At 42.9% G+C, this 16,489-nt stretch overlaps 1 protein-coding gene across 2 annotated transcripts in view; it reads left to right on the top strand.

Moving 5' to 3' along the window:
• The window catches only part of PNPLA7 (patatin like phospholipase domain containing 7), a 413,102-nt gene that overhangs the window by 61,988 nt on the left and 334,625 nt on the right, over positions 1–16,489 (top strand). For both annotated transcript variants that reach the window (XM_040324512.1, XM_040324513.1), the window contains 4 exons: positions 4,220–4,308; positions 8,056–8,196; positions 11,267–11,426; positions 13,484–13,564. In XM_040324512.1, the coding sequence (XP_040180446.1) occupies positions 4,220–4,308; positions 8,056–8,196; positions 11,267–11,426; positions 13,484–13,564 (471 nt within the window). The remainder of the gene's footprint in view (positions 1–4,219; positions 4,309–8,055; positions 8,197–11,266; positions 11,427–13,483; positions 13,565–16,489) is intronic.

Genomic DNA, 16,489 nt, shown 5'->3' with positions numbered 1-16,489 from the left:
CTGCTACTAATGCTGCCCAGCTCTGCCCTATTGTTGTGTACAGAGGACTTACCTGCAGACCCTGTATTTTCATGTAAATAACCGTCATTCATATGCAGAACATAGGACCAAGTGAGTATAGGGTGAGGGCTGCTTGATGCCGACTAACCCATCAATAATCACAGGTCAGGGGATTTTTTAGGCACTGATAACACAACCATGTAATAATATAAAAAATATTTATTAACCCAAAAAACTATACATTCTTAAAAACATTTGGGACAAGCCCCACAATAAAGAACAGCAATGTTGGTAACAAAGACCGTCATATATCTGTTAAGGTGGAGCAGGCCATGACCTCAATTCATTCATATGTAAATAACAAGAGCATTCATGCCTGAGGGAATTGATATGTAAATAATGTCGGCATTCATATGTATATCATGCCCCTCTGCAGTGAGCAGTATTACTGTACAGTAATCTCTAGCAACCAATCAACAAGCACAAATTATGTGCTGTAACCTCTAGCAACTAATCAGTGAGCCGTAATGTGTGCTGTAACCTCTAGCCACCAGTCAGTGGTAATTATATGCTGTAACCTCTGGCAACCAATCGCTGCCTGATCTGATACAGTAAACTTATTTTAAGTCTAGCTGATATATATTGTATGTCTCAGAACAGGAGAAGAGCAAAATTGCATGGGGGGGGGGGGGGGGGGGGGGAAGAATATTTTTGCCCAGGGTTCAATCTATATTAAAGATGGCCCTGCAGAGAGGGAGAGGAATGAAAAATAATAAAGGATCAACAGACTTCTGTAGGTAGCGTAAATGCATCCTGCAATTATCAAACATAAGGCTTAGCCGGTTGACGAAAAGAGGTTGAGTCACGGCTCTAGAAGAGTGTGAGCCCAACACAATAGTAATGCCTATAAGCCTATAGGCAGGTCCCGGTCAACAGTTAAACATACTATGAGGAAGAAAATTATCCTGTAAATGCATAGTCTGTATTAAAACAAAAAGGGATAGTGGAAAAGAAAGAAAGAGGAGGAAAAGTAAATAGGAGAGTAATTCCAGCCAGCTGGACTCGTCAATCAAGGATCCAACGCAGATGAAGTAGTCACTTTTATGGGCACCAGAGGACATTTTGGAGAACACGGTGCTTTGAATAAATGTTTTCTCGTCAGAGTCAGATTCTTTTATGGAGGGGAAGCTCAGAGACAAATCGGAAATCGATCTGCTAAACATAATTTGTGCTGGTGTTTTCCTGCTGCCACTTGGTGATGGTTATAACTCATGTAGGAGTAATAATGGCACTAAAGGCCTTTCATAATTCTGCTGGGAATTGGCTGACAGAGAAATAAGTGCTCTGCTTACATTGATGTACAGCATTAGGAATCGCTATGTGAGTCAGGTGAGCCTATCTAGCTTCTTGTGCCCAGAGGAGGGGGGAAAAGAAAAAAAAGAATATAGGACCTTATATGGATTCTTAGTACAAAAAATTCCAGAAAAAAAGGTCCTCCCCACCCCATCCCAAAAAAGGGGGAGAAGGGAGGGAGAATATAATCCTGCGAGGATTCATAGTGTTACTGTGCAAATCTAGCTTCTTGTGTAAGAAAATATATATATATATATATATATATATATATATATATATATATATATATATATATATATATATATATAATCCCATAAGGGATTCATAATACAAGTGCGCAAATCTAACTTCCTGTGAAAGAAGAGAGGAAAGGGGGGAGGAAGAAAAAATAAATAAAAAATTAAATTTTTTTAGGTCCCCCTACTCCCTTCTTCCCCTATCCCGTTAGGGATTCCTAGTGCCCATGTGCCCTTTATATGTGACACACAAAATATAGTCCCATAAGGGATTCATAACAGAAAGTGAGCAAATCTAACTTCCTGTGAAAGAAGAGACGAGAGGGGAAAAAAAAAAAAGGATTTAGGTCCCCCTACTCCCTCCTTCCCCTATGCCTTTAGGGATTCCTAGTGCCATTTATATATATCTATGTGACACAAACAAAAAGACAATTTCCCCCCCCCCCCCCCCCCACAAGAAGGGGGGGGGGAGAAGGACGAGGCGAGACAAGAAAAAGAAAATACAAGCCCCTTAAGGATTCATGGTGCTAATATATAGATCTACCTTCTTGTGTCCAAAAAAACAAACAAAAAAAAAAACAAGGGGAAGGAGGGGGGGGGGGGGGGGGGACGAGGTCAAAAATAATGCCCTCGTGCCCCTCTACTTTCTAGTGATTAATATATTTTATGAGAGAAGAAAAGGGAGAAATATACCGTATTTATCGGCGTATACCGCGCACTTTTTTTCCCTTAAAATCAGGGGAAAATCGTGGGTGCGCGATATAAGCCGATCCCCGCTGGCTCTGTCTTTGTGTCTCTGAGCCTTGAGCCGAGCCGAGTGTACTGCGCACTCGGCTAGGCTCGGCCACCGAACACGCAGGAAATCCGGCTCCTCTCGGCGCCAAATCCAAAAACAAACACCGCTGCAACCCGGGCAAGGTGCGGATGGACTCGCAGACGGACACGCTGGACGGAGACGGACACCTGGATGGAGGCCGGCGACGGACACCTCCAAAGCCACGGACCCCGCGCAAGGAAGCCGCAGACGGACACCCACAAGGCTAGACGGACCCCGTGCAAGGCCGCAGAAGGACGCCGGACAAGGCCGCCGATGGACGCAGGGCAAAAATGTACGTTTTCTTTTTTTCCTTAAACTACCTTTTCTAAGGTTGGGGTGCGCGTTATATGTCGGCGCGCGGTATACCCCGATAAATACGGTAATCCCTTAAAGGATTCATGGTGCTAACATACAAATCTACCTTCTTGTGTGAACAAAAAAAAACAGTTATCGTGCTATATATATATATAATATATATATTATATATTACATGTATACAGACACACACGCCTGCAAGCACATGTATACAAACACACACGCCTGCAAACACATACAAACGCACGTACACACAGACAGAGGTACACCGAATGGAAATTTTGTTATAGAAAATGCAGGATGCACTTGGTCGAAAACTGAAACCAAAAATGACAGTTAAAAAAAAAAAATTATATATAATTGTATTCAACTTTTCAATTACCTTATTTATCGGCATATACCGCACTCCGGCGTATAGCGCGCCCCCCAAGCTGAGGAGGAAGTTTAGGGAAAAACGTACACTTTGGATGTCTTGCCCGGCGTCCGTCTGCGGCCTTGCGCGGGGTCCGTCTGCTGTCTTGCCCGGCGTCCATCGGCGGCCTTGTCCGGCGTCCGTCTGCGGCCTTGCACGGGGTCCGTCGAGCCTTGTGGGTGTCCGTCTGCGGCGTGGTACGTCGAGCCTTGTGGGTGTCCGTCTGCGGCCGGGTCCGTTGAGGGGTTGCAGCGTCATGTGTTTGAATTTGTCGCACTCTGCAGAGCCGGATTTCCTGTGCACTCGGCTTCTCTTGGCTCCTCTTGCGTGGCTGCGGGGCGAGCCGAGCCTAGCCGAGTGCGCAGTACACTCGGCTCGGACAATGTCGGAGACAGCAGGGATCGGCGTCGTATCTGCGTATTTCGCGCACTACGATTTCCCCCTGATTTTAAGGGGGAAAAAAGTGTGCGGTATACGCCGATAAATACGGAACATGAATTTTAAATATGAATTTATTGCGGCAAGAAAAGCTCAAGAAAAATGTATCCTTTTAAATTCTATGTTTGTCTTCACACTGGCCTGTTGCACTTCCGTTTGTGTTAAAAATCTTTCTGGCTGCTATTTTGGTAAGCTAAAACAACCACCCTGTTGAAATGCATTGAAAACGCAGCAAGAATGCATCAAAAACACGCCTGTGTTACGTTTTTGATGCAATTTTTTAATTGCGTGACCTATGAAAAACACACCATAAGTAAAGTACAATCGTGTGCGTCTGCGGCAACATTATCGCCACCTTTTCTGCGATAATGTTCGGTGCATCTCTAATACAGGCACATGTACGTACACACACATACACACGTACACATACAGATAAATGTACACACAAACATATGGGCCAAGGGCTAAAGGGAGGAGGGAGCATTAGAAGGAAGTTAGGTGGACATCTTAAGTGATCGTATGCTTTAAAAACATAATCATGAACACAAAGCTGAGTTCAGATGTAATATTGTACCACCACTTATGTTTGAAGACTTGCTGATTTGTGCTTTTTACTGGAGAGTATATTTTATGCTTTATGCTTTGCAGGTCACAACATTGCCCAACAGTTTGGTAGGGAATACAGTTTCAAGACCGCGATCAAGAAAAAGAGTGAAAGTCTTAACATTGGCTAAAAGGTAACAGATATCTTGGATTTGTGGACTGTTGCATGGAAATCACACAATGCATAGGAACTGTATTCAGACAAATTGTTTGATACAGGTGGCTGAATTTTCCTCGTGGATTCCATTTTCACTTAAAGCAGAAATTCACCCTAAGGCCCCGTACACACGAGAGGATCTATCCGCTGGAATTGATCTGCGGATCAGTTCCAGCGGATAGATCCGCTGGTGTGTACAACCCAGCGGATCTTTTTCCGCAGATTTTTTCGGGCCGACCGATTTCCAGCAGATAAAAATTTCTTAGCATGCTAAGAAATCTATCCGCTGGAATCGGCTTCAGCGGATCGATCCGGTGGTCTGTACAGACCCACCGGATCGATCCGCCCGATTCCCTCCCTCGCATGCGTCGTAATGATTCGACGCATTCATGGAATTCCTTATATGACAGCGTCGCGCACGTCGCCATGTCATCATCTCGGCGACGGCGCGACACGTCATCGCGATGGGATTTTGGCGCGGATTTCGATCCGATGGTGAGTACACTCCATCGGATCCAAATCCGCGGAAATCCTCGAGAGGATTTATCCGCGGATGCGGACCGTATCCGCGGATCAATCCTCTCGTCTGTACCCGGCATTAGAGGGAAGTTCTGCTTTATGCCCTGCCCCCTTTTTATTTCTGGCACTTTTGTGTGGGTGGTGGGCAGTGGGTACCTGGATTTCACAGGTACCCACTCCCACTTCTGATAGGATTGTTGCGGCTGATCCACCAGAAGCTCTCCCACCCCCCCAACAGGTCCCAGAAGGCTGCAGGACCATTCACAAAGCGTGGCTCGCATATGCACATTGGGAAGCCAGCTATGAGGCCGCAAGGAAGCCGGCTACCCACAGTAAACCAGTGCCAGGGAACTGAAGACGGACTAAGAATCGGTTTGGGCGAGAATGATGCCCAAAAGTTGGCAACTACAGTATTTGTAGCTGCTGTCTTTTAATTTTTTTCAAACAGAGCGAAAAACCACTTTAATTTTTACACCTTTTTTTATTTTTATCACTTTTTTTATACATACATGTTATAGATTGTTATTTACTGGATTTCTAAATTGGTCGACCAATGGAACATTTACGAACCTTGCTAATATTTGCAACTAAATTCGGACCCAGGTTCAAATTGGAGAATGTCACACTTGTTGTGATGTCACTGTTGACACTCAATAGAAAAGGCAGAATTAAATTATTACCCATTTTGTCAGTATGGCTCCATTGCTCGTTGAATGAGCGAGGAGGTGTTGCTTCACCATTGATGGAAGTGCTGCAGAATCTCCCCTGACACTGCTGACTGCACTGTAAGGATTGCTGTGACTGACTGCACATGTGCAGTAATATTTTATAGAATGCAAAAATAAATACATAAGACTTTCACCTGAAATGTTTCCTGGCTCAGGGCACATGCGTGGTCGGTGGAGATCAGGAATTTTTGTGAAGGATTAAAGAAAAACCACTGCTCAGAGCAGGGCCTAGTTATTGTAATATGAAGTGAGAGTATCAGGGAACTGGATTGAATACTATAATGCACAGGAGTGCAACGTTGGGGAGGTATACTGCATTTTTTAAAGATAATTTTAAAGTCTTAGGCCCAGATTCACAAAGACTTACGACGTCGTATCTCCAGATACGCCGTCGTAAGTCTGAATGGCCGCCGCCGTATCTATGCGCTTGATTCATAGAATCAGTTACGCATAGATTTGGCCAAGATACGAGCGGCGTAAGTCTCCTACGCCGTCGTATCTTGGGTTGCAATAATTGCGCTGGCCGCTAGGTAGCGCTTCCTTGATTTCGGCGTCGAATATGTAAATGAGCAAGATACGCCGATTCACGAACGTACGTACGTACGTCCGTCGCAATTAGTTACGCCGTTTACGTAAGACATACGCCGGCGTAAAGATAAAGCATGTCTCTAGGTGGCGCAGCCCATGCAAAGTATGGACGTTGGAACAAGCATATCTTTTTACGTTGTTTGCGTAAGTCGTACGCGAATAGGGCTATGCGTAAGTTACGTTCACGTCACAGGCATTGAGCCGACGTATCTTTGGGCGTAAATACAAAGTGATACTGAGCATGCGCCGTTCGTTTGGCCATGCATCTACATGGGGTCAAGCCTCATTTAAATACAACACGCCCCACTACCAGCCTACTTTAAATTACGCGCGCTTACGCTGGCCCATTTACGCTACCCCGCCGTAACTTGGGACGCAAGTGCTTTGTGAATCTAGGCCTTAAAATTTAGGGTTAGTCTGCCCAAAAACTGAGAACAACCACTTAAAGTGTGACCTGAAGTCTTCAATCATATGGCGAGCTCAAATTCTCTGTTCATTTTAATGGAGCATGTGGGGTGCATAAGCTTGCCTGGCAAAGATTTTGACAAGAGTCTGCAGTGTCCAGAAGACTTCATGGCCTAAATCTCACTGAAGATAGGGGGGGGGGGAGTAGAAGACGGGGAAGTTACAGTTTAAAGGGGTTGTAAAGGTACATGTTGTTTCACCTTAGCGCTTGTTCTCAGCCCGGTCTTCTCGGCTCTTCATTGGATAGACTGATAGCAGCGCAGCCATTGGCTCGCGCTGCTGGCAGTCAACTCCAATGAAGCGAGGGCTGGGGAACGGAGTCCTGTAGTTGGCGGCTATGGACACCGAATACAGTACTCTGGAGCACGCCCGCAAGATAACCCCCTCTGGGAAGCTCTCTCCTAAGGGGGTTATCTGAAGCAGGAAGGACCCGAGACAGCTGCCGAGGGACCCCAGAAGACGAGAATCGAGGGCCACTCTGTGCAAAACAAGCTGCACAGTGGAGGCAAGTATGACATGTTTATTACTAAAGCTTAAATTTTATTTTATTTTTTAAATATCACTTTAAATCTCATAGAACCTATGCATAGGTGGTAACAGACCCTGTGACATTGAAAGGAAGATCTTTCTATTAGAGTCCCAATGACCTGCAAGTAAATTGACAGCACATCCCACTAAACTCAACTGATGACAACCGTTTTTTTTCCTTTTCATTTAGCCCACTGGGTTGAACGTAAAAAAAAAAAAAATGATTGCTGTGTACCTAGTTTTAAAGCGGTAGTAAAGTGTTTTTGTTTTGTTTTTTGGGTTCTTTTTTTTTTTTTTTTTTGGAATCTGCAAGTTAAAGCCATAATATGTTTGTATGCATTGCATACAAGCACATTATGTGAAACTTACCCTAGAACAAAGCCCTCCAGCGGTGAGCTGTCACCGCTGACAGGGCTTTCATCTTCACCCGGTCTACCTTCCGGTTTCGTAGATGCCTGCTGTGTAACTGGCTGGAGCCGTGATGATGGCACTCCCATGCATGTGCGCAGGAGCCACCATTTATGGCACAGGACTGTGAAGGAATGGCCCGGGTGGCTGTTCCTTCTGAGCGTATGTGCTGGTGACATCACCGGCTGCTTCTAAAGTAAATATCTTCTAAATGGTGCAGGTTTCAGAGATATTTAACATTACCTATAGGTACAAATTATGCATGGGAGTTTGCTCCCACTTTAATGAAAACACTGTAGAAAATATTGCTATGTTTGGCTAAGGATTTAATGACATTTATTGATTATTTCTAACTTAGCCTTTCTTTTGGTAAACCGTTAAATCAGTTGGTTCACTGCCACTTTAAGGCAAATGTTGCACATATTCTTGTGTTATTGTCCAAGGTCATGTTCTATAGTGGTAACCACTTATTTGTATCGCGGTTTCAGAATACTTCGTTTTAAGAAAGAATACCCAACCTTACAAAAGAAAGAGCCGCCCCCCTCACTACTAGAAGCAGATCTCACAGAGTTTGATGTTAAAAATTCTCACTTGCCATCAGAAGTTCTTTACATGTTGAAGAACGTACGGTAAGTGTCCCTGCCACTGTAATATGACTTTATGAAACTGTGTCTTTTTTTCATCATGGGGACTTATAATCAATTTTTTTCATGTCTGGTGAATCAACATTTGGTGTGACTACTCAGACCAGCATAAATTCTTACACTTGAACAATTTGTACTCTTGCACAAAGTCAGAGATTTTGTAGGATTAGATTCAGGTGTATGATCAACCAATTCTACAAAGCAGATGCTAATGATCATCAATTTCTTATGTAGGCTGAAAAAGAAACAGCTGTGTAGGAGACTTAAAACTGTGCTGGGAACAGCCAAACTTTGCTACTAAGGTGAGGTTGTGGAAAACCGTTTCATGTCACAGGTCATACACCATGAAAAGACTGAGCACAGCAATAAGACACAAGGTAGTTGGTTATACTCCATCAGCATGGTCCCCGCTGGGCAAAGATTTCAGAACAGACTGGGGTTTAAAGATGTGCTGTCCAAGCTCTTTTAAAGAATCACAAAGAAACGGACAACATTGAGGACCGTAGATGCAGTGGTCATGCAGCAGATAAAAGACACATTGGGGTTGATTTACTGAAATGAGAACACTCTGGTGCAGTTGTGTATGGTAGCCAATCCGGTTCTAACTTCAGCTTGTTCAATTAAGCTTTGATTGGTTTCTATGCAGAGTTGCACTAGATTTTGCACACCCCCATCATGCTTACTTTCCTTCGACATTGGAAGATGTCCAGTATTGCTATCAGCACAGGACTGGCAGAAACCAGTGGGACACAGGTACACCCATCTACTGTCCGGAGAAGTCTGGCCAGAAGTGGTTTTCATGAAAGAATTGCTGTCAAAAAGCTATGCCTTCGAAGTGGGAACAAGGCTAAGCGACTCAACTATGCATGAAAACATAGGAATCGAGGTGCAGAAAAATGGCGGCAGGTGCTTTTGGACTGATGAGTCAAAATGTGAAACATTTGGCTATAGCAGGAGGCAGTTTGTTTGCCAAAGGTCTGGAGAGCGGTACAATAATAAGTGTTTGCAGGGAACAATGAACTGAGATGGAGATTCCTTGCAAGTTTGGGGCTGCATTTCTGCAAATGGAGTTGGAGATTTGGTCAGGGTCAATGGTGTCCTCAATGCTGAGAACCTATCTGTCATGCTATACCAACAAGGAGGCATGTGATTGTCCCCAAATCTATTCTGCTGCAGGACAATGATCCTAAACATACAGCCAATGTCATTAACAACATTTATCTTCAGCATAAGGGAGAACAAGGAGTCCTGGAAGTGATGGTTTGGCTCCCACAGAGCCCTGGTCTCAACATTGCGTCTGTCTGGGATTACACGAAGAGACAGAAGGATATGTGGTGGCCTACATCCACAGAAGATCTGTGGTTAGTTCTATAAGATGTTTGGAACAACCTACCTGCCAAGTTCCTTCAAAAACTGTATGCAAGTGTACCTAGAAAAATGTATACTGTGTAGAAGGCAAATGGCGGTCATACCACATATTGATTTGATTTGTGATGTCTCGTCTATTAACAATTCTATTATTTATTTTTATTTTATAAATTTTATAAATTTCAGGTGTATTTCTGAAAGCATTCTTTGCAGCATTTTTTCATACCTGTTGATCGGTAAGGCTAAAACAGCGCTATGCAGTGTTTACACCTAAAAGAGAAACACCCAAGCTTAAACACCTGCATAGCGCTGCTTTAGCCTTACGAATCATCAGATATGTACTTTTTGGCCTTATTTTTAAGTGTTTCTTGTTGTTATTTCTTCATTTTAACTGTAGTAACTTTGCCTAAAGACTATAAATGTAATGCACTTGTTTCGTTGAACAGTATTGCTAGCTTAATTTTATAAAAAATATGGTAATGTTATCCTTAAAGGGTAAGTTCACCTTACAGATAAATCTGTAAGGTGAACTTACACAGGGCCCAGTCCTCACCCCCCCCCCCCCTCTCCTCAGTCCCACTGACCTGCAGTGCACCGATCTTCCGTTCTTAGACCTGCTATAGCCGCTTCACGACTGCAGGGCTTAGAAATCCCCGGAGCTTAATCTTCTAAACGTACCCCATCAGGAGGGACGCTTAGAAGCATTCTTATTGGTCGGCGCCGTCACATGGACACCTCCGATCAATCAGGGTCCTGTATAAGTTCACCTTACAGATTTTTCTGTAAAGGTGAACTTACACTTTTTAAAGAAAATTCATTTTGCATTTCCATATATGTTCCTTTATGTAATACATTTATAAGTAAAATTAAATTTGTTGGCTTTACTTTAATTTCCTTTAAGCCAGCTAATATGAAAATATTTATTTGCAATATTTCACTATCTAACAGGAGACGGGTACATGTCTGACACTGCAAAAGGTCAGATTGCTGAGCTGTCACTGCTGATCTGATATTGGGATTGTAGGTGAAAAAACATGCAAAGCTCAATGAATCACATTAGTTACCCCGTTTCTCCTCTTGAGGAAAAGATAACACCATAAAGATATTTTCTTTGCAAAATAAGTAAGCAAGTCCTAAGCTTTCTTATGAAGCAGCCTGGTCTGTACTCAACATATACATGAGAGCACCCTATATTAAATTATGTTTTGTACAAATAAAAACATATTGGAACATTAAAAAGATTAAAAACATACACTTTAAAGAAAATATAAAACAGACCCCAAGCCACAATTAAAGAAAAAAATATTAAACTGACCACAAGCCACACTAGTTTCCTTTGCACATCTCTGCTTGACTATGTGTAAGGAAAGATTATTTATTTTTAATAATATTTTTGTTTCTGTCTCAGTTTCATTGTTCTGAAAGGTGTGATGGAAGGATGGGTGGTTGTATTTCCAAGTCTAAGCCCTACTCTGCTCATTGACACAGTACCTGTAGAAGACACACTGGACACTGCAGATACCACAATGAGCACAGAGGGCAATGATTCTTATTTTTGGGATCAGCAGAATCTAGGCAATTATAATTTCCTTATGTGCAAAGATGGGGCTAGACTTTAGGTATGCATGTGTTATATCCCATCTGTCTTAGAGTAACCCCATTCTGTGCTTTCTTACCTGTCCTGCAGGGTATTAGGGCACTTTGAAAAGCCTCTTTTCCTGGAACTCTGTAAACACATGGTATTTGTCCAGCTTCATGAAGGCGAATATATCTTCCGGCCAGGACAGCTGGATAACAGTATATATGTAGTGCAAGATGGAATGCTAGAAGTCTGCATACAAGAAAGTGTAAGCAACGCTACTACTACTTGTTTTTTTTTTTATGCCAAAATGTCTTTATAGAAAAAGATTGCTTTGACGATTAGCAGTTCACTTCTACAATAAATCAAGAAAGTGGAAAATAAGGTGACACAGGGGAATTCTGCGAGCCTAAAGCTGTGTACACACTGTCGAAAAATCTCGGTTTGTGTGCACAGCTCTCTGTCAGATATAAGACTGGCTTTTGTTGAAGGGACATGCTGGAAAGCCAGCATCTATCAGCACTTGCAGCCAATGGCTGGTAATCTGTGTATTTTGACAGGGGGAGTCCCCCTGCCAGAATACAAAGATACAGCGAGGAAGATCGCAGCAGAAACATTGATTGAGTTGGTACAGCGTTCTGTCAGTGGGTTGTTCGAAAAAAAAAAAAAAATAACTTGCAGTCTGTACCGAGCTTAAGCTTGTTTTGCACCTTTTGGTACTTTTTTCAGAAAAGTACTGCCGGTCACTAAATTATGTAAACTTCCTGCACCTCCTTTGTTTAGCTACAAATCCTGCTTTTGTGAGTACTTTCATGTTTTACTGAAAGTATTTCTACATTAAAGCTTAGCTCCAGCTGCTGAGGGCCCTTTCCATGCAAATTGGAACTTAATCTTGATTATCTTGGCAAGTATTGGACTAGGATTTTCCTCTGGGGTTCTTCGTAAGGACTGTACTGCAGAGGGTGGAAAGGGGATGTGGGTAGGTTTATTATGTTTATTATATTGTAGTAGAGTACAGGAGGTAGGCCCTGCGAGGTCCTATTCTTCCTTGTAGAATTTCTTTTTTTGCACTGTTTGGGTAATTGTAATTTTTACTTTGTATTTGTACTTTAACAACTTTAACATGCACAAAAAAAAAAAAAAGCATAAAAAAAACCTCCAGACAAATATAAAATATACCAATTTACCATTTCAGGGCACGTTCACCCCCTTCCTGCCCAGGCCAATTTTCAGCTTTCAGTGCTGTCACACTTTGAATGACAATTGCGCAGTCATTTAATGCTGTGCTCAAACAAAAATTTAAGCATTTTGTTGAGACAGAGATTTCTTTTGGTGGTATTTAATTACCACTGAGTTTTTTAATAAACAAATGAAAAAAGACTGAAAATTTGGGGGGATAAAAATTAGTTTTTCTTAGTTTCTGTTATAACATTTTATAAATAAGTGAGTTTTCTCCTTCACTGAAGTGAACTGATAAGGCGCCACAGATGTGCATTGACAGGCATTGCTGATGGGGCTGCACTAATAATCATTGCACTGATTATAAGTGCAGACCCCCCCCCCCCCTATCAGGAAAGCCACTTATCTACTCTGTCAGCATGAATAGAGGAATGCCGATAACCGTCACTTCCTAGTTACACTGTGATCCGCTGTGATTGGATACAGCTGATCACATTGTAAAGAGCCAGGCTTTACCATGATCAGAGATGCGGTGTGACTGAGGGACACACCGCACCACCGATTGCCGCACTGCGCTCCACCGGCTTGATCTGAAGGATGCCTTGTGACGTCTAGTCAGAATGAAAAGCCACGGGAAATGGTTAAAGTATGTCTTTTGCCAGAACTTTCTTTTAATTTTTTTTTGGGCAAAATTGGGAAATGTTACAACCGCAGCAAAGCTATTCTATTTTTTATTTCTGTTTTATTAGGGAGATTTAACTTTAATTTCCTGTTATAGACACACAATAGTAAGTTAGAGGAAATCCCCCAAAGTCAGGGAAGTTCTCTTTTTATATAGTTTTCCCTATTAAAAAATTCCCTTCCCTCAAGTTCTGGGGACAACTACAATTTTGGGGTTTCCTCTTACTTTCATGCTCAATGGCAATGGTCACCCATATAAATAGTGGTGGTGAATCTCTCGGGGACACAGACTGAAATAAAAACTTGGCAGAGAGTCTAACGCTTCCCTACTCTATCACAAAACTAAAAAATAATATTAAAATATTTTGTCTAGAGTACACCTTAATATGTCCAGTTTCAGTCGTTTTAAAATAATTGAAAATTTGTGAAAAACAACTTGACTTCTCATATGCTTCTGGTTTTCAGGATGGGAACGAGATGGTGGTGAAGGAGGTTTTAGCTGGAGACAGTGTGCATAGCCTGCTCAGTATTCTGGATGTCATCACTGTAAGTTTATTATTCTCTCTTCTTTAGTGCACACCTTTCCTTCCATTGACTGATTGGTAAGAGTGATAACATAATTTATATATTCATTTCACAATAGCCTGGTGCAACAAAAAAAAGTTAGTCCCTTTGCTGGTTGCCGCTTTAGAGTATTCCCTTTTTTGTTTACCACAACCCACATAGTTCCATTTGTTTATATGGCTGCTTTGTACTTTTTCCTATATCTTTTCTGTCATACAGCAGACATGCTGTGAATATGTACCAGATCATTTCCTCTTGCTCAAATTGTATGGCTGTATACTCATCTGAAAACCAATTCCCCTTGTTGCTCACTTATTTTTTTCTGTACTCCCCACCAAGAGAAGACAGTGGCTCAGCGGGAGGAATTCCCCTGTCAACATTGTGTTGATGGGGGGAAATCAGACTAATTTCTTTCCTGTAAGAAAATAAATTTGTTCCTTCTTTGGCCAGCCTAACTTTATGTAGTAGCACAAGGTTGTGAGGGCAAACTCCTAAATAGCAGAGAACAGATTGGACAGTAGTAGACAGGAAATGCACACCAGACTTGAGACAGTATAGGGGAACATGCACCAGAATGCACACCAACACTATTTATATCTGACTTGTTGATATACGAGGGCAATTATTTACAATAGCTCAAGCTGAAATTTACATGCTGCTCTTATTGATTTATACTGTCTTCTCCCTGCCTGCCCTGGCTTTATCCCAGTCAGACAAAGAAACTGTGAAAGTACAATTACACCCTTCTAAAACATATTTAGGGCCACTGCAGTGCTATGATTTTGTATTTTTGAATCCATGCTCATCCCTCCAACTGCACCCACATTGTAGATACAGGCGCACGTTTCTTCTCTATGATGTAGCCAGGAAGTGCGCAGTGCTAGGGGTGCAGCCAAATCCAGACCATTACATTTTTTTAAAAAGCACAACCTGCAAAAGAAGTTTGTTTATATTCACCTGTCCCGCTGCCTGTTTTTGCAATCTTTGCTCTCGTCACATTCAGCACACTACTGCTGTGCTTACACTGACCACCAGTGTGCTCTGTAAATCTGTCCATGTCGCTACAGGTCACAGTAGTTGCATCGTGTCAAGGGAAAAACGACCCATGCATCTGACGCTGCCTAAAGTGTCAAATGTGAAGATTTTTTGGGTGGCTTTTGCTGTTGAACAAAGTGAAGAAGGGAAGTTGGAACAGGTGAATTTAAATTCTGTTTTCTTTCTCGTACACCACGGGACACAGAGCCATTCATTACATAATGGGTTAAGGGTCACCAGCGGTGATTGGATTTCTCAGTTTAGGCCGATACGTATTCTTCTACATATTTTTGGTAAAAAAAAATTGCAATAAGCGTATAGTGATTGGTTTGCGCAAACGTTATAGCCCCTACAAAATAGGGGAGAGAATTATGACATTTTTTTTATTTTTTTTTTACTAGTAATGGCGGCGATCTGCGATTTTTGTCAGGACTGCGATATTACGGCGGACACTTTTGACACATTTTTGGGAACATTCACATCTGAGGCCCCATACACACAAGAGGATTTATCCGCAGATACGGTCCAGCGGACCGTATCCGCGGATAAATCCTCTCGAGGATTTCAGAAGATTTCTATGCGATGGCGTGTACACACCATCGCATTGAAATCCGCGCTGAAATCCTCTGCCGATGACGTGTCGCGCCGTCGCCGCTATTATGACGCGGCGACGGGCGCGACGCTGTCATATAAGGAATTCCACGCATGCGTCAAATCATTACGACGCGTGCGGGGAATCCCTTTGGGCGGATGGATCCGGTAAGTCTGTACAGACGAGCGGATCCATCCGTTGGAATGGATTCCAGCAGATGGATTTGTTGAGCATGTCAGCAAATATCCATCTGCTGGAAATCCATCCCAGGGGAGATTTATCTGCGGATAAATATCCGACGGAGTGTACACACCATAGGATCTATCCGCAGAAACCCATTTGATGGGATTTATCTGCGGATAGATTCTATGGTGTGTATGGGGCCTTACAGAGGTACTAGCCCCTCTGTTGGCAAATCTCAGAGCACAAGGCATAGCGATAACAGCCTATATAGACGATCTACTCGTGATGGATCAGTCAGTGGCAGGATTAGATCACGCTGTGCTCACCACAATAAAATGCCTGGAAAATTTAGGATGGATTGTAAACTTACAAAAATCCTCTCTACAAGCCCAAAGAAGGGTAGAGCATTTGGACATGATCATAGACACAGCCCAAACCCGGGTATTCCTACCAGAGCCAAAGATCAAGTCACTAAAGAACCTGATCCACAAGGTCAAGCCAAAGAAAAGACCGTCTATTCGCCTTTGCATGAGGCTATTGGGGAAGATGGTAGCCTCCTTATGCCCAGTTTCATTCAAGACTAATTCAAGGCAGTATTTCAGCCGCCTGGGACAGGAAGATCCAAGCTCTGGATTTACCCATGTGCCTGTCTTCACAGGTGCGCCAAAGCTTCAGTTGGTGGTTAAAGACCAAGAACTTGCAGAAAGGAAGATTCTTTCTCCCAGTTACCTGGAAGGTTGTGTCTACGGATGCCAGCCTAATAGGCTGGGGAGCAGTGTTGAAAGAAGCTTCAGCCCAGGGAACCTGGGCCAAGACCGAAAGGAGCCTGCCCATCAACATACTGGAAATACAGGCAGTATATTTAGCCCTCAGAACCTGGACACACAGGTTACAGGGCCACCCAGTTTGGATTCAATCCGACAAGGCTACTGCAGTAGCTTACATCAATCACCAGGGAGGCACCCGCAGTCAGGGCGCTCAGAAAAAGGTGAATCAAATTTTACATGGGCAGAAGAACATGTTCCTTGTCTCTGCAATCTTCATTCAAGGGGTAGAAAACTGGCAAGCGGACTACTTGAGTCGCCAGCAGCTGTCAC

Source organism: Rana temporaria, chromosome 9 (genome assembly GCF_905171775.1).
Source record: "Rana temporaria chromosome 9, aRanTem1.1, whole genome shotgun sequence".
Classification (NCBI taxonomy): domain Eukaryota; kingdom Metazoa; phylum Chordata; class Amphibia; order Anura; family Ranidae; genus Rana; species Rana temporaria.
This window is presented reverse-complemented; position numbering and strand designations above follow the sequence as displayed.